Source organism: Leptonychotes weddellii, chromosome 12, assembly GCF_054177405.1.
Source record: "Leptonychotes weddellii isolate Sample4059 chromosome 12, ASM5417740v2, whole genome shotgun sequence".
Classification (NCBI taxonomy): domain Eukaryota; kingdom Metazoa; phylum Chordata; class Mammalia; order Carnivora; family Phocidae; genus Leptonychotes; species Leptonychotes weddellii.
Genome location: NC_138380.1, coordinates 77,404,969 through 77,427,586, shown reverse-complemented (window position 1 = coordinate 77,427,586; position 22,618 = coordinate 77,404,969). Strand labels below are relative to the sequence as shown.

Genomic DNA, 22,618 nt, shown 5'->3' with positions numbered 1-22,618 from the left:
GGTATCTTCCTTCAACACCCAGCCTGTGTTGCTGAATCAAATTCTCTGACAGCCTACGGAGTGATTTTACTAGTTTTCTGGATAGTTCCACATATCTTCAAATAAACATAAAAGTTTTGAAAAACATTAAAAAATGTACATAACACAGAATATCTTCTTCTGTGTAGTTTTAACAATTAAATAAAATTATGCATCAGGCCAGGGTTTCCATGACCACAGTCCTTTGGCCTGACCGTAGCATGATGCTACGTCATGAGCTGACTCTAAAAGGTCATGAGTTGCTCCTTGAATCAACTAGTATACCTCAGTTTTAAATCCGCAGGCTTGACCACCTGTGCTCACAGATTCAGGTATCTTACAGGTTCTCCTAAACCATGAAAACATAATTCAAATCCCATTCTTGGCAGCAGAGGGTCTGTAGCACCCACTGGAACTGGGAGGGGAGCACAATTTCACAGACCGTCTCAGCCTTCTGAAATCAGTGAGGCTGTTCCCTGCTCTCAACTTAATATGATTGACAGCTTGATTCTTTCATACTTTAAATACACTGTTGCATAGTTTGTGTTTCTCTGTCTCAAAGGCATATATTTAACCTGTTGTTACTGATTCCTTTCTGTCCTTCACTTTCTTCCAACGAGCAAAAATGTCCCTCCAATTTCCACCATTGGAAAAACTTTTTTTTTATCCAAAAATGCCTTAGGTAAGAAAGAAGAAATCTGGATTGTTGATGACTTCATTATTGATGGGAATAATCTAAACAACCCTGTGATGCTTCTGGATACATTTGACTTTGGACCCAGAGAAGACAATTGGTTTTTCTATCCTGGTGGTAATATTGGCCTGTATTGTCCATATTCTTCAAAAGGAGCCCCGTAAGTCTTTAACTGAGATGTTAAAATAAAACCATCGCTCTCTACAAGTGACAATGAACTTTTGCCCAAATGGATTTCTTGTTGTTTTCTTCCCTAACAGCGAGGAAGATTCAGCTATGGTATTTGTTTCAAATGAAGTTGGTGAGCATTCTATTACCACTCGTGACCTGGATGTGAATGAGAACACCATCATACAATTTGAGGTACTTGACTTTGTTCTATAAAAAATGCTTTAAATTTTATCTTGAACAAAAAGCCAGGAAAGAGAAGGAAAATCTCAGATAATTTCATGTGTTATGACTTTCCATTTTTGTGCAAAGACAAAAGAGGTTTTACATCATAATTCATTTTTATTAGCAGAACCAATCGTCCTACTAAGATTTATTTCTGAGTTTTTGTCCTTTATTTATGACATAATCTCCCTACCTACCACAATGGGAAGTTGTTGAAATAAATTATTTTAAACATTATAAAAATGAAAAGGGCCATACTATTCTAATATTATTGTTTTCACAATTTTTATGTGTTACCTAAGACCCAGTTAGTGTAACTACCGTTACACCATGCTGGGACATTTATATAATGTTTATCATGGTGCCGTGAATTTTACAGATAAAACAAAACTACACTATTTTTATAATTTTTGTGTATTTCATTAATATTCATGGACTCCTTATAATTTGGAAGAGAGCAAATTAATAATGTATAAAAGAAAAACTTTTGTGTATTTCAAGACTTAGATAAAATCAGCAGAACCAAGGGTGCATTGTGCCAGCATTCAATAGTACTAACTTTCAAAAATGCTTGTTTCATAGTTGAGATCTCTAGCTGCCTTTAGGGAGGCTTACAATAGTGCCTGACTGCATCAACAAAATTCTGAATATTTCTTTAGATTAACTCTTGGTAGCCTCTAAATTAGAGTTGTCTCTTGCATCTCAAAAGTCAGAGACCAAGTGATGCTGTCATAGAGAAATTATTCTGGATCTATTTTAAACTTTGTTATATTTTCTAGCTTTATTTTAAGTTGCTTAAATAACCTTCTATTATATTTTCTAAATGTATGCTTTAAATGTTAATTTAAAAAAATAGCACCTGTGGCCCTGTTCTGTTATCAGAAGATCTAGGTAGAAACAAATGCCTGTAGTTGAAACGTTTATCTGATGTTGATACTTCACTCATCAAAAGGTACAAGGAGTAAGTTCAACAACAAAAATTATAAGTATAAATATATCCGGGTGCTTCAAGAGCAAGAAAATATTAATCTCAGTTGCAAGAGGGGAAAATTGCATAGGAAGAATTACATGCATTTATTTAAGTTCTGGTTTATTTACTTGAAAGCGTGGAAAAAGGAATGAAGTAATTATTTCCCTAATGATTAAGAAGGTCTTTCTGAAAACGCTCTCCCTGTGCCACGGAAATCGTGACAATAATTGTATTTTGTTGAATACATATGGAAGTTTTTTCACGTGTGGAACTTTGGGGATTATTTGGAAGGCGTCACAGGAAGGAAAACAGAAGGCCTTCCTATCTAGCGGACTGAAAAAAAGTTAATGGTTAGAAATAAGGAAACAGTCTTTTCATTACGATTTGCTTGGCTTGGCTATGAAAGTAGGCCAGAAGTAAAATTTGGAATCCATGCCAGCCTTACCCACTTCCTAGCTTTTTATAAAATGAGGGAAAATAAATTTTTTATGAGACCCTTTGAGGTTCTTTATGAAAAAATTATTATTTGAAGGTAATATATGATATTACTCAGTTAGGCAAAACAGAATTTTATAGTGTTAAATATTTCAGCAGGGCAGCTCCCAGGAAAACGGACTCTCGAGAAAATAATGAAGTGCTGAATCATTTCAAGGCCTGTTGCTCTGAAGTAATCTGTATCGCTTTTTTTGGCTTTTTTTCCCTTCCTCCCCCAGATCAACGTGGGATGCTCCACGGATAGCTCGTGTACCGATCCAGTCAGACTGGAGTTTTCAAGGGACTTTGGGGCGACGTGGCACCTTCTGCTACCCCTCTGCTACCACGGCAGCAACCACGTCAGCTCCCTGTGCTCCACCGAGCACCACCCGAGCAGCACCTACTACGCGGGCACCACCCAGGGCTGGAGGAGGGAGGTCGTGCATTTCGGGAAGCTGCATCTGTGTGGGTGAGGGCCTGCTGCTTCGCGCCGCCATCTTTCTCCTTTGGCGGCGTTCTCCCTGAGGTCACCGTTGACTTCCCACTTTACGGGGGGCGCCTTCCCCCTGGTTCTCCTCTTCAGCAGATCCGTGGAGGCTCCAGACATGGGACTCCGAGCTGACACACTACTCACTTAGAGTTTGAAGGGAGACTTAAAAGAGTACATCATGGGCTGCACTCTGTAGGGACTCATAGCCCCCACGGGTCTTTATTAGATCCATGAGGAAGCAGCAGATATATGGTTTTCTCCTAATGTTGTAATCCCCCCCACACACACACCTGCCCCCACCTCCCAGGATAAATGCAGTGAGAATTTTGTGACTTTCGGACATCTACCTGTGTCTCTTATGTAGGGAGAGCACACAGCGGGAGGATGGAAGCCCACAGAATAATCTAGGTGACTCATAAAAAAAAAAAAAAAAAATTGTTCCACTCTTCCCCCGCCCAGGCATTTCTGCTTTTCCAACTTCTTTCAGCGTTCTTGTTCCATATATTTGACTCTTCTGTTGAAAACTATTTGGAGATAAAGGACTTCAATTCTAATAGAAATGAAATGAATAGTTCAAAAACTAAACCTAATAATGCAAGTGAACAAAGAGAGCAAGTCAACAAAGCAGGCTGCCTCAGAATTTGTCTTTTCTATCAGAAGAAAAAACTTGTTCTTTCAGGGTGAACGTGTCAAGAAAAGAAAGCACTAATACACTTTCAAGATGGAAATAGATTTACATTCCCAATGTGAAACTCAGCAAAATTATAAGTCTTGAGTCTTCAAGCAAAATGACTAATACCTAGTACTTTTCCAAAGGGGTGAAAGTAAATTTTCACAAGTCTGCATTCTCTTTGAACATAAATCCATTTGCTTCTCATCATATCATCAGCATAATTTTTATAATTTGATTGCTAAGGACTTTAATATTTTGAGCTGTCAAGGATGTTATTTATTAATTCTCGATGTTACACCAGGATATGATCCCAATGGAAAATCCAACTATTAAAAAAAAAAAAAAAAGCATTACCAAGCAGAATGTCTTCACGGTTCTGTAGAAGACAGAGCTGACAATTCAGCCAGCACAACCAGAAAGTTGTTATTGCTGGGAGTGGGGAGGATTGTCTATAGAAGAATATGGCAGGGAGAAACAGCTCAGGAAAAACTTTTTACCCAAAATTAGTTGTATTATTTAAGATCCTATGTTGCAGGAAATATAAAGGGCTTACCAAAAAAGTGGAAAAACTTACTAGAAGCGTACTGGGGAATTTCATGGACCCCACTTAGAAAGTGTGAGGGCCTCAGCAAAAGGAGTGTGTGACCCTCATTTTTATCATGCTGACTTTAACATCACTCAGCAAACGACCACTTTCATGTGCTGGAACTCTTAACTCCACATTTCTAGAAAAGACAGTCTGAATCAATCAGCTATAGTCAGAAAGCTAAGCCATGCGACAGAAGCCTAGCTGCCCAAAATCCACACTTATGGGTAGTATAGGCAGAGAAAGGCCTGCAGGCCGATCACGCAGGCACCTAGGACCAAGATCGTGACCATTATGGTTATTGTTGAAAAGCTCCAAATTTTCTCTTTAATGGACCTCTCATTTCCTCCTATTGCTCGGCTAAGAATTGGATTAATGAGGAAACCACCCTAAAGACAGGGTGTAGGGCATGAATTTACATTGTTTTAACAACTGAGACTTGCTTCAGCACATTCCCACATGGAAACAGTCCTCTTTAAAGAAATATGGAATAAAGTCACAGGACAGTTGCTTCAGTGTCATGGAAACCACCTCACTTAGAATTGGTGATGTCCACGGGGCTGTGCTGACGCATAAGGGAATACAATTTGGAAATCTGAACGAGAGAAATCATAAGGCATTATAATTTGAACATTAGAAATGTATATATTTTCACTCGCTGCTATTGAGTGTCAGTTTAAAATATACCTCCTCCAATGATAAAGGTGCAGAACTTAGGCCATCGTGTTATTTGTACTCCGTGTCATTTTTATTTCTATAAAGAGAAAGGAAATCTGTCCAAGAGGCATGCCCACTCTCAGAATGGTATAAACCTACCCTCCAAACTGCCTTCAACCATTTCTGTGAAGAGAAGTATTGGCCTTAATAGTGTTGTCTGGTCCTTGTTTCAGGAAAAGAATTAGCACTCTTGTTAAAACCCACGCAGGCATGAATTGCTGGAAGGCAAAAGTTAAATTTTCTCCAACTCAGTGAATCATTGCTTGGTTTGTATTCAACATGGTCCATAGTGACAGTACAAGCCAGATGCTAAAAAATGTACACAACCCATGTGTAAATTACCCTTTTCCATGCACTTGGTGGACACCAGATACCAAAAAAGCACATGAAATGTTTTCAAGTACAAAATGACCATGTTTGTCGATTCACATATGAAGCATGAAGTATTGAGCTTCCATTGAGTTTTATTCACATCACCTTTGTGTCCTTTTCGTCTAGGAGTCTTTCTGTCTGTAAAACTTCCTAATTGCTTTTGCTTTATACAGTTTCATAATGAGTCAACCAAAACCCCTGTCTAAAGAAAGCACCATTATGTGCTTGAAATTTTAAGTTTACATTTAAAAAACAGATCCTTTTGAATACCACTGGCTTGGGAGAACAGACGCTGACATTCACCAGGGAGGGTGGCAGTGAGAAATTTTCAAAATAAGGTTTCAGCAGAAGGGAAGCACAGTGAAACCAGACCCTTCAGCCCATTTATCATAGTGCTTGCAATTTCTGTGTCAAGGCAGGTGAACAATAATAAATATCCAACCAAGGTGGTTCATTTGTATTCAGAACATTTGAATAAATAAGGAGTTCAAAAAAATCCATGTAGGCTTTTGTTCAAAGGAAAACTCTAGCCATTTCCCTCAGCTCAGCAGTCTGGAAGTTCAAAGGGTAGAAAGTGCTTCTTGCCAAGACTAAACTCTGACAAGTATTTGAAAATAAAATGTAATTATGAACTGGCATTTTGGGAGCAGCTCAGTGTGGTTGGAGTCTTGAGATAAACAATGAAATTAGGGTTAAAATTATATGTGGGAACTTGACTCCATCTGCTTTACGATCTACTGAACTTTAGAAGCCTAATGAATACTTCCAAAATTGACTTCTAATTTCTGTTTCTCAAATTAAAAAATTATTCTGAATTCGGTTTTGATGATCACTGAAAATGGGACACATTCATAGGGTACAAAGATGAGTGTGCATGCCATCTCTGTCTCCATCCCCTCAAAAATAAATCTGTCTTCTTTGAATTTTGTGTCTAATAGAACATACTAAACTGTTTTTGAACTACTACCTAAATATGTAGATTATTTCCAAGAAGCTCTCATCAACAATATGATAGGACAATTTACTTGGAAATAAAATGAATTAATGGTTGTTGGGAGCTGGAACTAGGATGGTATGGGGAGTGACTGCTTAATAGACACAAGGTTTCCTTTTGGGGTGATGAAAATGTCTTGGAACTTGATCCAAGATGGTTAGCTAAACACTGGGAATGTGCTGACTGCCACCCAGTTGTACTCTTTAAATGGCTAATGGTTGCTTTTATGTTATGCGAATTTTACCTCAATTTATGAAGAAAAAGATTAGTTACGCAGAGTGTAGATAGAATGCAGAAAGCGTCACCAAAGAAGTCACTGTTGAAAAAGGTGAGGGTCAGGTGGAATTTGACCTAGTGATAGGATTAGGAAGGGCTTACAGGAAACAGGAATGTAAATTGGCAAAATCCTGGAGATTGAGGAATGGAGTTTGTGTTCTCGAAATGTCAAATCGAGTTTTCTACTTCTTGAGTGTGGTGCAGAGGTAGTAACTGGCCGCTGCTCCTTGATCAGATGTCCTTACTTTGAAACTGTGTTGTTCTATTGCTTTGATTTTATTTATTTTTTTATTATGTTAATCACCATATTACATCATTAGTTTTTGATGTAGTGCTCCATGATTCATTGTTTGCGTATAACACCCAGTGCTCCATGCAGAACGTGCCCTCTTTAATACCCATCCCCAGGCTAACCCATCCTACCACCCCCTCCCTTCTAGAACCCTCAGTTAGTTTCTCAGAGTCCATAGTCTCTCATGGTTCATCCTCCCCTCTGATTCCCCCCCTTCATTTTTCCCTTCCTGCTATCTTCTTCTTTTTTTTTTAACATATAGTGTATTATTTGTTTCAGGGGTACAGGTCTGTGATTCAACAGTCTTACACAATTCACAGTGCTCACCATAGCCCATACCCTCCCCAATGTCTGTCACCCAGCCACCCCAACCCTCCCACCCCCCACCACTCCAGCAAGCCTCAGTTTGTTTCCTGAGATCAAGAATTCCTCCTTTCAGTGAGGTCATACGACACGTGGATGGAACTGGAGGGTATTACGCTGAGCGAAATAAGTCAATCAGAGAAAGACATGTATTGCTTCGATTTTAAAAGACTTGTACCTCTTTTTCAGATCTGTGCGTTTCAGATGGTACCAAGGATTTTACCCCGCTGGCTCTCAGCCAGTGACGTGGGCCATCGATAATGTCTATATTGGTCCCCAGTGTGAAGAGATGTGTAACGGACATGGGGGTTGTATCAATGGAACCAAGTGTATATGTGATCCCGGCTACTCAGGTCCCACCTGTAAAATAAGCACCAAAAATCCTGATTTTCTCAAGGATGATTTTGAAGGTAATCTTTTAAAATAAGTTCTATGTAGCTTTGTGAAAGAAACTACATATTAAATGTAATTTGTCATATAGAAGTAATCATGAATTCTACTCTAACATTTCATTATTTATCCCTACAACTGCGACCACCCACACCTTCATTTAGTTCTGAATTGTATAGGGTTCCGTGTTCGAAACAATGGTCAATGAGAATGAGGAAGGCCGTGACTGAGAAAACTAAAGCTGGTTTCACCACTTCTTCCATCACATGGAATTGCTGATTAATGACCATTTTAGAAACCGTCTCTAGAGGGTTAATCTTGGGTAGAGGGAACAAGTTTCCAGAAATATAAATTCCTGTCATTTATCATCAATTCATTGAGCAGCCTCTCATCACTTTCTGTACCTCAGTTTTATACCTAGAATCTAACATCATTATGTCTGACGATAATGTTGTAGAAAAATGTACTTGGATATGTTCTCTGATAAAACAATGGGAAAATAGGGCGCCTGGGTGGCTCAGTTGGTTAAGTGACTGCCTTCGGCTCAGGTCATGATCCTGGAGTCCCGGGATCGAGTCCCATATCGGGCTTCTTGCTCAGCAGGGGGTCTGCTTCTCCCTCTGACCCTCCCCCCTCTCATGTGCTCTCTCTCTCTCATTCTCTCTCTCAAATAAATAAATAAAAAAAAACAATGGGAAAATATTCTCATAAAAGAAAAGTCTTAAACAACTGTAACAGTATGTTAGGATGGTGGGATCAAACGATTTCTTTCTTTTTCCCAAGTTGTCTATAAAATTATTATAAGATATTTATGGTTTTAAGTACAATTTAATATTAGATTTAGGTATATCAATACAATGGAGTATGATGCAGCCATACAAAGGAATGAAATACTGATTCATGCGACAACACGGATGAACCTTGAAAACCTTTAGGCTGGGCGCCTGGGTGGCTCAGTTGGTTAAGCGACTGCCTTCAGCTCAGGTCATGATCCTGGAGTCCCGGGATCGAGTCCCGCATCGGGCTCCCTGCTCGGCGGGGAGTCTGCTTCTCCCTCTGACCCTCCCCCCTCTCATGTGCTCTCTGTCTCTCTCATTCTCTGTCTCAAATAAATAAATAAAATCTTAAAAAAAAAAAAAAAAAAGAAAACCTTTAGGCCAAGTGAAAGAAGTCAGACACAAAAGGCTATATATCATATGATTCTGTGAAACATCCAAAATAGGCAAATCCATAGAGACAGAAGGCAGGTTAGCGGTTGCCGGGGACTGGGTGAGGGGGGGGATGGGGAGTGACTGCTTAATGGGTATAAGGTTTCCCTTGTGGGTGATGAAAAAGTTCTGGAACTAGGTAATGGTGACAGTTGCACAACATGAATGTGAATGTACTAAATGCCACCGAGTTGTTCACTTTAAAATGTTGAAAATGATCAATTTTGTGTTATGTGCATTTTAGCACAATCAAAAAAAAAAAAAAAACCTAGATCTAAGATAAGCATCTGGAGAGATTTGTGAGCTGGTTTTGAGAAGACATTACTTAATCGAAAATATTAAATTACACTGTAACTTCTTCCATTAAAACTGTGTTTTTAAAAATACTTTGTAATACCTGCCTGACACGGTCCTCAGAGTAGCAAAGACAATGAAGAGGCCAGTGGAAAAGCTGCATTACCCTCTCTTACTTTTGGCCTGAATCACTCTCTGCCTGCCAGTGTCATTTTTTTGTAGTGTAGGAGAGTTGAGAGGAAGGACCCATCTGGCTGGACCACAGCTACTCAGGAAAAGCCCCCCCCTTCTGTCATGCGGCCCCTTAAATTATACAGCCAAGGTTAAACAATTCAGACAAGCTAAACTGTTGAAGAGACCTCTTCTCCCAAAATATGTGACTTCAGTGTTCATGACTTTGTATTTCAAAACTGCCTAAAGCGCTTAACCATATTCCTTTAAGAAAGAGTATGACTGTCTTTGGGGTCATAGGTAAATCACCTTTACCACTTTTTACAGGTCAGCTAGAATCTGATAGATTCTTATTAATGAGTGGCGGAAAGCCATCTCGGAAGTGTGGAATCCTTTCCAGTGGAAACAACCTCTTTTTCAATGAAGATGGCTTGCGCATGTTGATGACACGAGATCTGGATTTATCACATGCTAGGTAAACATTTTTAGATGCTGTCGAGAAACCACATTGTGATGTACAGTAACAGAACGTAATCAAATCAGAACGAAGCAGACATCTCAAGGGCAAGGCCTTCCGTTGGAAATGTTGAGCTTCTCTCTTATCTAAGACTCCGTAAAGACACAATTCATGTAATTTCCATCCTAAAACCGAGGGAGCTTTGTGAAATAAGCTAAATCAGAAATGAAACATAGCTAAACAGACAAAAGTTAATATCAAGATCGGTGATATTTACAAGATGGTGACTAGGAAATGACAATGTTTCACTTACTTTCACTTCAAGAAAATAATGTTGCATCTTTTTTATCCACCTTCTAGAGAATACTTTTTGGGAGCACTTGGACCATGTACAAAATTATCTACGCCACGCTTAGTAGAAAGCTTAAATGAAATACAATATGTCCTCAAATCACCCACCATTAATTTTATATCCATTAGCAATTTAAGTTAAGAATATTTGAAGTGTAACCTTATTCTTTATAAGCATTTCTTTCCAATGATTTGCTCATGCTTTCTAGGCACTCATTTTCTGATTTGAGCACAGCCTCTCAGAAACAAACATTTAAACTGGCTCAGAGGATTATGTCCTGTCAAGATGTGTATCCCTTGATCATTTGACAAGCCAAAAACTTAGCCAGGAAAATAAAGAAGACAACTCAACATGTGTAAAATGGAACCCTGACCTATTTTTGCAAGTGAACAAAAAAGTCGTGTTTTTGTTTTTTAAAACATTCCCGAGTATCTTAAAATAGATCTTAACATATTTACCCTCCTCTTTCACCTAAATCTTTCATTTGTTGAATTATAAATTTGACCATGCTTCATAAAAATACAATTCTGTGAGATAATTTTACAGTGATAGAAAGCAAAATTTTATTTCTCTTCATCCTATTTTAATGCACATGGTTTAATTTGATGCTCTTTATTTCAGATTTATCATTGGCGGTTGAGTTCTCCAATTTAGAAATTATTGGGTTTTTCTAAATAATTCTTATGTGGATTTACCATAACTAAATTAATCTATAAACATTTCCCAATACAAGTAGACAATAGGCCAAAAGGTTTTTTTTCTGTAAGTGGTTATTGTTTTTATAGATATCAACATCCACTAGGCACTATGTATTTTTTTTTTCATTAATCCAATGTTAAAAGCTCCATTATTTATCTCATCTCAGTAGCGTGCTGTGTAGGATTTGCATACATTGACCTCAAAATGCTCCATGTAAAATCCCAGTTTTCTCGGGGTTATAAGATAAATGAATGCCTAGTTAATGGAGATGGGGGGAGGAGGAAGCCATGAAGAATGCATGGTTTTATATATGGAACTGATAACTTTTATTATAAGTCCCAATATGCTTCCTATGTTTAACATGCATACATAATTGGGCGTATGTGTTGGGTTACACATGAAATTTATTCTGCATTACCAGCTAGCACGGCGGCCAGACCAGGCACCAGCAGCTTGCCTGCCAAAGATAACATGTGAGCTAGTTTTCATTGGCACCCCAGCTGGTCGCTGCCACTCCGGCCACCTCCCTGCCAGCTGGGAAGGCTGCCCCTGGATGTGCGCCACACTTCTCGATGGCCAGTATCATCCATCCCAAACCCAGCAATAGTCAGAGGCTGGCACAGCCCACCCTCACCACCACCCCCATACTCGTGCTTCCCTGCCCCTGGCACAAAAGATGGAAAAGGGGCCCAGGCTTGACACACCTCTTCCAAAAGATCCCTGGCCTTTCACAAAGAGGAGCTACAACCTCTGCATTTAAATGTGTCTCCCCAGACCAGTAAGAGGAGACTGAAAAACGACTGGTAAAACCAGAGGATAGATGATTTTGCCAATTAATGGCATAAACTACGTTCATAACATTCTTCCAGTTTCAGATACTAAGGATAAATTCATCTTAAATAGATAACAACACACACTCCCACACTTGGAGAGTCTTTGGAGCCCTCCCATTTTCTTACAGGATGGCCAGAGGGTACAGTGAGTGCTCAGCTCCTTCAGACTCACCTTTGTGGAGGGGGACAAAATATGAAGAGGGTACAGAGTTGCTTTTTTCCAGACTTCACATTTTATTAACTTCCTTACATTAAAAAGGAAAATTGGACTTTGAAATGATTGCTCTGGACATTCATTAAATCATCATATTCATTAAAGCCATGCATTCATCTCCCCCACCCATGACCCTGTGGGCTTGTCTTTTGTGAACAGTGTGAATTTCTCACTGAAGTAAAAAAAAAAAAAAAAAGTCTACAATAAATCTTCCTCATGTCAGATTTGTGCAGTTCTTCATGAGACTGGGATGTGGTAAAGGTGTCCCTGACCCCAGGAGCCAACCTGTGCTTCTCCAGTATTCGCTCAATGGCGGCCTGTCTTGGAGTCTCCTTCAAGAGTTTCTTTTCAGCAACTCCAGCAACGTGGGCAGGTACATCGCCCTGGAGATACCCTTGAAAGCCCGTTCTGCTTCTACTCGCCTCCGCTGGTGGCAGCCATCTGAAAACGGGCACTTCTATAGTCCCTGGGTTATCGACCAGGTCAGTCCATTCGAGATTAACTATTATAATTGTTGGCACTCGAGCTGCATGTGGCCTAGATCGCATTCAGGCCAGCCCCCTCGCTCAGTCGAGGAAGCCCAAGACCCACAATTGAATGACCTGCCCATGGGCACACAGCTAGATTAGATATGCCATGTAGCTTCCTTTCGTTCTCTTTTCCTTCAATTGCCTGAGCCTATAAAAACAAACGACACCACAGAAGGCCCAGGTCCTGCACATAGAGAAATCTGCCATATGGGTAGAGGGACTTTATCAAGCATGATGCAAGGTTATAATTCTCTGAAAAGGAAAATGTGCAAATTAGCATTGGTACCACATGCACTCGCTTCCAAATCCTCTTTCCTAGCCTTTGAGGGAAGAAATAAATAAATCTTCCTAACGTCCTTACGGACAGTTCTAAAGGATCTTCATCCATAATAAAATGGGTGTCAAACAGAACTCAAAGAACCTGTTAACAAACGGTAGAATCCAGGCGAAGAATTGGAACTGAAATGCTTTAGGATACAACTGTCCTTAAATAGAAATTTCGCTTGGAAAATAATCACATGTAAGCCAAATTTTGCTTTCCCAGCTTGGGCGCATGTAGTTTCCAAAGGCGCAGTTTGGCCCATGAAGGCTGTGAATGGTTTTGTCAGTACTTCAATTTGTTTTCTGCCGCTTCTTGCCAGATGGGCAAGCAGACCACACAAACAAAAGCATCCTGAAAGGCCCCTGACGGGATGCTCGCCGTGTGACGCGCGTGTTGAGTGATCTGACAGAGAAACGCAAACAAACAAGAAGACCGAACTCTCTCCTATTTTGAAACCATATTGAAAATTCGTTTTCTTAAAAAAATGCCTTTCAGATTCTTATCGGAGGAAATATTTCTGGTAATACGGTCTTGGAGGACGATTTCACAAACCTGGATAGTAGGAAATGGCTGCTCCACCCGGGAGGCACCAAGATGCCCGTGTGCAGCTCCACTGGCGACGCCCTGGTCTTCATCGAAAAGGCCAGCACCCGCTACGTGGTCACCACAGACGTCGCCGTGAACGAGGATTCATTCCTGCAGATTGATTTCGCTGCCTCCTGCTCGGTCACGGACTCCTGCTATGGTAAGTACTCCCTCTCCAGGTAGAGGGAAGACGTGTGCAAATGGGCATCTGTGGCACCTCTGACAAGTCTGAGTGTAAAACAGAAGTGCGCAGGAGTCAAACCAGGATCGCGTTCTTGGAAATGGTGTATATACATTAAGTTTTAGAAGTCTCTTTTTTAAAGCCTCGTAACGTGAGCTTATTTTTAAGTATAGGTACTTGAAGACTTCTTTACATATAAATAAAAATGCCTAATTTGTCTCTTTTTGAAAATTCAGATTTTTCTTTTACCATCAGATCTGCAGGATTAGGGACTCTCATCACATAGAGAAGGCCAGAGTCAGCAATAGGATTTACACATGAGTTTGTATGTACATGGGTTTTAATTCATAGAACTTTATATTAGTTCAGCTACTGTCTTCTTTCCATCGCTCCAGGAATCATGAAATTTTGTTGTTCCCATTTTGTCTTATAGTTTTTGCCATTCTGGGTCATAGCATATTCTAGGTCACCCTCATTGTGACCAGTTTGCATCCTCTACATTGTGCACACACACACTCATACTTACATATACCTTGCTCGCACGCACACACACACACACACACACACACACAGACACACCTATCTTAGGAGATATAAAGACTGACATCACTTCGTACTTGGACCCTTCACTGTAACTTGCAAGCCTGTCAGGATTCTGGGGGTCTTCTGGTCTTTAACCACCCCATATCATTCTTCCTTTAAGAGATCCAGATGAGAATGTTCACAAGGACTTTGTCCTGTTTTAGATTCCAGGGGGCCAACATCTGACGAATTTGGTTACTTCCAAGGTCTTGCAAAATCCAGATTTTTCATATTTTCTTTACTTTGAACTTAAAGGACATATCTTAGGGAGGATCCCAGAAATGCTCTTGCTACCTCAGATTCAATCAGTCAACACTAAACTAGTCAACAGGAGTGGAACTTGGATAAGTATAAGGTACACATCTGTCTTCAATAGGTCTAGTTGAGGGGATACTTTTAAAAAGTTAGAGTCCAATAGGTGACTAATTCAAGTGCTCTATAGATTGGTATTGACGCAGAATGTAATGAAAGCTCAAAGGAGAATGAGATGACCAATGGATGGCCAATCCAGGATCTGGGGAAGATTTCACAAAGAAGCTTAGTCTCAAATGGGCATTGATGATTGGAATGGATTTGAAGGGTGAATGGAGAAGAAAGGACATCCCAAGCTAGGCTAGCAGCATAAGCAAAGAAGCAGAGGTGGGGATGCTCCTAGTCCATAGGAAAAACCATGAGCAGACCAGCCTGAATAGGCAATATTTTCATCTAGTGGAGGAGAGTAGAATTCTGATTTTGAAAATAGAAAAGGACGTTAGGGTCCTAGATACCTGTTCCCTCAGTAGCATAGGAAGGTGATGAGAACCCAGGGAGGTAAGTTATGACCCAGTAGGCCTGTAGCAGCACCAGGACTGACACTCTGCTTTCATAAGCCCAGTCCTGTGTACTTTCTACTGCCGGCTGGTGCAACCTCTGGAGAAAGGTTGAACTGAATGATAAAATCAAAGAGGAAAGTGGATAAGCAGAGTTTGCAGCTAAGGAAGAAGAGCCTTAAAAGGCACATACAAGAATCTGTGCTTGACAAGGACATGAATAAAGGGGCACAAGGGCAGAGGAGTGACATGGTCTGTTTTAGGGCGATTAGCCCAGGAGCTGATGAAGGTGGGTATGCCAATAAAGAAGCCTCAGTGGTCCTCTCTGTAGGAGGTGATGAAGTCCTCCCGGTGTGGCATGAAGAATGGGATGGATAAAATTGATATGAGACAATGCAAGCACAAAGGAAAGCAGCAGAAAAATCTCAAAACCAGGTGCCAGTTTGAACATTGAGAGTAAAAAAGAGAAGAGTAAAATTTCTAAAATAATTTCTAAACTCTGAACCTGGAAAACCAGTGCAAAAGTATGTCCCTTGATTGAATTTGATAGTTAAGAAGAGATGTATATTTATGAGGGAAAAGGGTGAGTTTTTCTTTAGTTTGGGTGCAAGTAGCTTTAAGTGGAGATGCCCTTGAGTGAGGAGGATTTGCAAGATAGAAAGCAGGAACTTTGTCTGAACAGTGCATCACAATATGCCAACATCCGGTGTAATGCCAGGCTGAGTAAACATTTATTGAATGAAGGAAATTAATTGGAGACATAAAATTGGCAGATCTGGGCACAGGGATAATAGTTGAAGCCCAAGGAGTATACACAGAGAATAGAAGGCCAGAAATGGAGTTTGGAAGAATGCCCATAGCTGGGCTCGTTAGCACAGGAGTCAGAGGGAAAGGAAGACAGGAGATTCAGAATAATGTCCTCCAAAAGAAAAGAAAGTTTCAAGAATCAGGGAATAATCAATAATGTCTACCGCTGTAGGAAGGACAAAAACAGTGAAGACTGAGCTGGACCACTGTATTTCACTAGGAAATGTTGCTAGGAACCGTGCTGCAGTGAGTGGTCCCACACTGGCTGCACATGAGAATCACCTGGGAAGCGGCACAGCTCCCGACACCTTGGCTGTGCCCCGGAAGAGTGAAATCACAGTCCCTGGGGGTGGGACCCTGGCCTTCGTGGTGTCTAAAGGTACCCAGGTGATTTCAGTGTGCAGCCAAGATTGAGAATCATGACCTTAGAGAAAGCAATTTAAGTAGGGAGATAGGGGCTCGAGCAGTTTATAGACTGAAGCAGGAAATAAGAAAGAATATAAAACTCAGGTTATAAGTTGGATTTTTCAGAAAAAAGAAAGAAACAGCTTTTCCTAGACCCACAGCCTGACTGTATGCTTTGGCACAAATTGCAAGGCCTCCAGCTACCTCCTTATACCGTGCTGATTCCCCGGTATATTCTATAACACAGCAGAGCAGGGTATGTGAGCACAAGGGATTTTGCCATTTCTAAGCAGTTTTACCTAAAGCAAGAGCAAAATTGGCATTGTTGGTCAGGATCCCTGTGGAATGGTCAAATTTTGAGGAAGTTGCTCAATTTTTTTTAAACTATTTAAAAAGTAATCATTAAAATATATGGTTACTATGTTTGTACTTGTATGTTAACCATGAAATAAATAGACATAGTATAGTTATTATAGTACATATATATAATTTGTGTAATTTCATAATATACTGCAACTATTAGATTAAACAATAAATATATATATAACTACCATTACTATTGCTTACGTGCGTATGAACAATGGTTTTGTTATGATTGTTCTGAAAGTTTCTCAGTATAACAGAGTGATTCAGGAAAATTTATGTTTCACTTGATTCTAGCCCCTTAAAAGAAAAACTATCTTAATCTGGAAAGTGAAAAATAGTAACTAGTAATGTACAGAAGGAAAAATCTAACCAAGAAACATTTCAAAATAGGAAACATACAGAGGAAAAATCAAATTGACATTTGAATTAAAACATAAGAAAACATAAGTAATTATGGTTCCTGGGTCTGCATACATGTATTTCTATTCAGAATAACGTTTCCTGTTCCAGCTATTGAACTGGAATATTCGGTAGATCTTGGATTATCATGGCACCCATTGATAAGGGACTGTCTACCTACCAATGTTGAATGTAGCCGCTTTCACCTGCAGCGGATCCTGGTGTCAGACACTTTCAACAAATGGACCAGAATCACTCTTCCCCTCCCTCCGTATACCAGGTATGGATGCTTCTGCATGTATTGAACCCCAGTTTGATATTATTTGGTATGTTGGATTTTAGGACAACAAGTTTAAATGAGATACATGCAATTTTGTTACTTGTTGATGGTATTGCCAGGCACTAATTACTAAGCAAAACAAGGGCACCTGGCTGGCTCAGTTGGTAGAGCATGGGACTCTTGCTATCAGGGTTGTGACTTTGAGCCCCACATTAGGCATAGAGTTTACTTTAAAAAAAAATAAGCAAAATAGGGGGTGCCTGGCTGGCTCAGTCGGTGGAGCATGCGACTCTAGATCTTGGGATCATGAGTTCAAGCCCCACATTGGGCATAGAGCTTACTTAAAAAAAAAAAAAAAGGAAAAGAAAAAAGCAGGGCACCTAGCTGGCTTGGTTGGAAGAACATGCAACTCTTGATCTCAGGGTCGTGAGTTTGAGCCCCACGTTAGGTGTAGAGATTACTTAAATAATTTTAAAATTTATTTTCTTAAAAAAAAAAACACTTAAAAAAGCGAAGTAGAAACCAGTTTTTGTGGTGACATCGTTCTGTGTTTTCCCAAAAGCCAGGCCTATACTGACTTCCATTTAACTAATATTTTGAAAAAATGGCATCTGTAAGAAAACAGTGGCTGAATCAGCGAGAATCGCCAACTTGATTCACTTAAATTTAAAACAGGCACGTTGGATACAGAGCAGATTTAAATGGAGTCTGCTTTCTGTTCAGTCAGACTACTGTAGATATAACAGTAAGCGGTGTCATATCAAATAGATATAGCAAATAAATGTGTATTAGAATTATTGTCTGCTTTTGAAATTTTATTTTCAAGAGTATCTTGAAAATTATCACCTGGAGCATTCTTTTTATATGAAAAACAATGATGAATGCATCATGCATTGTGCCTGTAAGAAATGACAGTGGCTTCATAAAATTCCCTGGTAAATGCTTTATTTGAGTAAAACAGAATTCACCTTGCCTAGTGGATAACGACCCTCTCTCTTCTCACTAAGTAGGTGCTAATCATAGGGAAGCTTTAAAATCTTGATAGGAATTCCTCTTCCCTCCAAAAAACAAAATGGCAATCAGTTGTTGCCATTAAGAGAGAAGCAAAGCAACCAGTTCAACCATGTGGAACAGGAGTTATAGTTTGGGCTCGTTATTGTTCTCTCGCCTCCCCACGAATGAAGAATGAATAAATCTTCCTAGCAAATGACTGTACAATTCAGCTGTTCATCTAGGACGTAACTTTTCTTGGGGTTATCATAAATGGGCTGGTTTCAGTCACCCACAGCCTAGGGCTTATCTACAATTGCTGGCTCAGAGGTGCGAGGACTATATGAACTGTCAGCAGAGTTGCCCAGTTTAAATGAGATACGTGAGAAATGAGATTCTGTTGCTCGTTAGAGGTATTGCCATGCATGAATTATTAAGGCGATCTTAATAAGTGAAGTAGAAAAAAAAAAAACTCCATTAAGGCAGTAGTCTTCTATGGCTTTATGAATTCTGTGAATTATTACCCAGCTAGTTGGTAGCATTTTGCAAATAAATGACATTCTAAGATTGATTCCAGCAAGTCATTATACCCTTGAGTCTTCTACTCAAGAAAGGTAATTATTCTCCATCTTTTAACCTATCTTTTAATTGTCTTTTGCACATACCCATAAGAATTTTGACCCTTTCGAATGACATTTGAAAAATCTGATGAGCAGCCATTTCTTCTTGTTATCATATTGAAAATATGCAGTTTGTTTATTGCACTACCCTCAAAGCCCACGTTATACAATGGTCTTAAAGGTGACGCTGCCTTATAGTAAGGCCCTCTGGATAATTCAGAAAGAAATGCACATGAATGGACCCCAAGCCAGACCCACCGCTTACTGTGCTCTGCCATATGCCAGAGATCATTAGAACCATGTGCCAGGCTCAGAGCACTTTGTCTCAAACGCAGGTTAGCATATCTATATCTGCTCTTAGTTTCCGGTTACTTTTTCAGTATGGCATTTCTTTGTTTTGAGCTGAACTTACAGCCTCAACTTCTGCAAAGTATTGAGACATCTATGCTTACATTGTCCACTAGGACAGAATGGAGAATTTCCGTTTGTAGCTCTTCATCATAAACAAACATGATGCTGAGGACTTAAAGCCATGTGCTAAGTACGGGTGAGGAGTGACTGTGACAATGTGCCGATGGTAGATTTGTCCACTCATTCACCTATCGTAGAACCACAAGGTTCCAGTATTGTTGGCACAGTGGTAGTAAGAGTCAACTGAGGTTGGTTATCCACAAACTGACATCAAACCATTACCCAGACTAAAATGATCGGTAGTCATCAGTAGAGATTATTCCTTCATGTAGTCATCCATTAAACAAATACTTTTGAAACATTTAATTATGTGCCAGGTCTGTGTGAGGGGCTGAACTTATCCCTGCCTCAGCAAACTTTGAGTGCAGTGGGAGACAGAGATATTAACCAGAAATCACCAGTAATTGCAAAAGTAAATAAATTCAACTGATGGTGGACAGTTGCATGATGCTGAGAGATCATATGTTCTAGGGAGATTTGCCTTGATCAACAAAATCAAGGAACACTTTTTGGAGGAAAACATAATTGAAGTAAGAGATAAAGGATGGATAGCAGTTAACTGGGGGAGGAGGAGAGGGAGCAGAGTTCCAGACAAAGAAAATGGCCTATGACAGGAGGTAACAAGCATATCTGAGATACTGAAAGAATGGATCCAACCTAGAGAGAAAGTGGAGTGAGATGGAGTCTGACCATGAAAAGTATCGTAGGTCATACTGAAGATTTGGGGATATGCCCAGGATGGCTCAGTCGGTTAAGTGTCTGCCTTCGGCTCAGGTCATGATCTCAGGGTCCTGGGATTAAGCCCCGCATCATCGTGCTCTCTGTACCCTCTGCTCTCTCTGCTCTCTCTGTTCACTGGGGAGTCTGCTTCTCCCTCTCTCTGCTCTCTTCCTTTCCCTCTGTGCTCTCTCTCTCTCTCAAATAAAATCTTTAAAAAAAATTTTTTTAAATGATTTGGGGATATGTCATATAGGTGCTTAAAAATCTGCTAAAGTGTTTGGGAATAGGGGGGCACGCTCAGATTTGCACCAGAAAAGCTTATTCTAATTGGAAAACAAATAGGGGAGGATAAGAGTAGCTGGAGGGAGACTCTTGAAGAGACAGTGAGTGCTGGTAGCTTGGACTAAGGTGCTGGAGACATGAAGGGAAGTAGAGAAAGTCAAGAGAAATGGAAGCAATAAAATTGAGTTTCATGGTGAAATGGACGTGGGAAGGTGAGGGAACGGACAATGTTGAAGACGACTCTGGTTTCTGAATTGAAGAACTGAATGGATGCTCGTGCATTTCACTGGGCAGGGAGCACTGAGACTGAACACAAGAGACATCACACTCTGCTCCAGACATTTCTACATTACAACCTAATGAGGTGGATAGAATCATAGTCTCTATTACCCCCATATACACGGGTTCAGTTAGATCTTACTGGAAATTCAAAAATGAATGGAAAGCATTGTGGTTTAGTGGAGAGTTCTAGCTTTTCAGCCCTGTGAGCTTTTAAGCAAGTCATTCCATGTCCCAAAGCTGCAGGGTCCTCATGTGAAAAATGAAGAGACTTTTTGCCATGTAAAAAATCGAATAAATATGCATGGAAGAGCTTGGGACATTGTGAACATTTATAAAATGTAGATCATCTTTACATTTATGTGTTGACAACATGATCACACTTGTGATTATCAGACTTCATCTTCAGTGAGACTAAGAAGTCTTCCTAAGCTCGCGTAACAAGGGCAAGCCCATGGTAATGGTCGGACACTGTCTTAAGTTCCTGCCCTGTAGGAGATTACCATCTGACTGGGGAAGAATAAACAACTTAAAAATAAAACGTGCTGCATGTAATTGAGAGCTTCAGTGAGGAATGGGCTAGGAATGCCATAGGTACTGAGAGATGGGAGACAGTGTTGAATGCCAGAGTTAGAGGGAGTTTCATGGAAAAGATGGGCCCTGGCCTCAAAGGATGGCTAGGAATTAGGTGGGTAAGGAGAAGAACATTCTAAATTAGGGAAACAATGTGAACAGGACACATGAGCCCGGCAAGAGCCCAAGAGTTGCTGATGAAGGCACAGGGCTCATATCTGGAAGCTATGGAAAGTTGTTTGTTCGTGGAGTTGGCTTAACTTATCACAAGCACTGAAGCAAGGCAGAGGAGTTTAGACTTGTTGGAAAGATGAGCTGTGGTGGGTTTTGAACTGAGAATGTTCTTCCAAGAAAAACAATTGGGAGAACAGAGAGGCTCAAGTAAGAGAAAAGCATGAAGTAACGAGGGTCTGGGCTACAGCTAACAAGAAGGGGATGAGAGGGATATTACGGGACATTTCAAAGGAAGAATTTATAAAACTCACTAGCTTCTTCTCCACTGCACACATCAAGAGATGACTCAAGTTTGAAGCCCAAGAGAATGGGGAGAAATCTACAGTTGACTCCAGGAAGGACAGTGTGACAAACTGAACCAAATGACGCTGAATTCAATGTGATGACTGGAAATACAAATGAAGACATCCATTTGACAGAGATGTGAAGGTCAGAGCCCAGGGAAAGATGATCAGCTTTGGAGGCAGGAGCATAGAGGTAATAGGCAGTGCCATGAAATGGTCAGCTCTCCATGGGAGAGCATTTAAAAAGAAAAGAAAGGACCCTTAAATTTAATAGGAGGATGAGTGGAAATGGTTATTAAAGAAATCGTGAGGATACAATTAAGGAGGTAGAAGAAGAATCAGAAGAGTACGGTATCCAAAAGCAAGTGAGAATAGAGTATCAAGCAGGAAGAAGTCTCCATCCCTGACATATGCTGCTGAGACTAATGAAGAAAAAAGTTTCACAGTAAATTTCCATAAGGAGATAGTCAGTGACCTTCAAAAGGACAGTTTAAGTAAGATACTGGAAATAAATACAGTTTGTCTGGCCCCAGAGCCCATGGGCTTAACCACTGTATTAGTCCTACGTTTTTATTGCTTGCCTAAGAGATACGGTCCTAGAAGAAATAGGAAGGGAGAAGGCAGGAGATCTTGAGAGATGCTGAAAAAAAAAACAAAGATGCCAAAATCCATTTCATAGCCCCTAATCTGAATCTGCCTCTTCCTATTCACTAATCCCAGACCCAAAAATAACAGGTGGCTTAAGTAACATGGGTTCTGAAATGTCACCTGAGAACCAGGGTGAGTCAGCAGAAGGGCAGGTAATTCAAATCCACTGAGAAAGGTTGCGGGGGTGGGGGAGTCCTGCCCCTGGAAGGCTCAGGTGTGACTTGGCTATTTTAAGTCACAGTTTGAAGATGATCCATTCCCTCCTTCCAACCCTAATGACATGGCTGATACCACTGTCTTTAAAGATTAACTACAACACTT

General features: G+C 40.2%; 1 protein-coding gene across 1 annotated transcript in view; it reads left to right on the top strand.

Annotated features, from left to right (window-relative positions):
- Positions 1-22,618, top strand: part of RELN (reelin) — a 288,596-nt gene that overhangs the window by 214,857 nt on the left and 51,121 nt on the right. Inside the window, 8 exon segments of the mRNA XM_081799707.1 lie at positions 701-872; positions 973-1,075; positions 2,789-3,018; positions 7,502-7,722; positions 9,703-9,850; positions 12,154-12,412; positions 13,278-13,527; positions 17,028-17,196. Coding sequence (XP_081655833.1) covers positions 701-872; positions 973-1,075; positions 2,789-3,018; positions 7,502-7,722; positions 9,703-9,850; positions 12,154-12,412; positions 13,278-13,527; positions 17,028-17,196 — 1,552 coding nt within the window.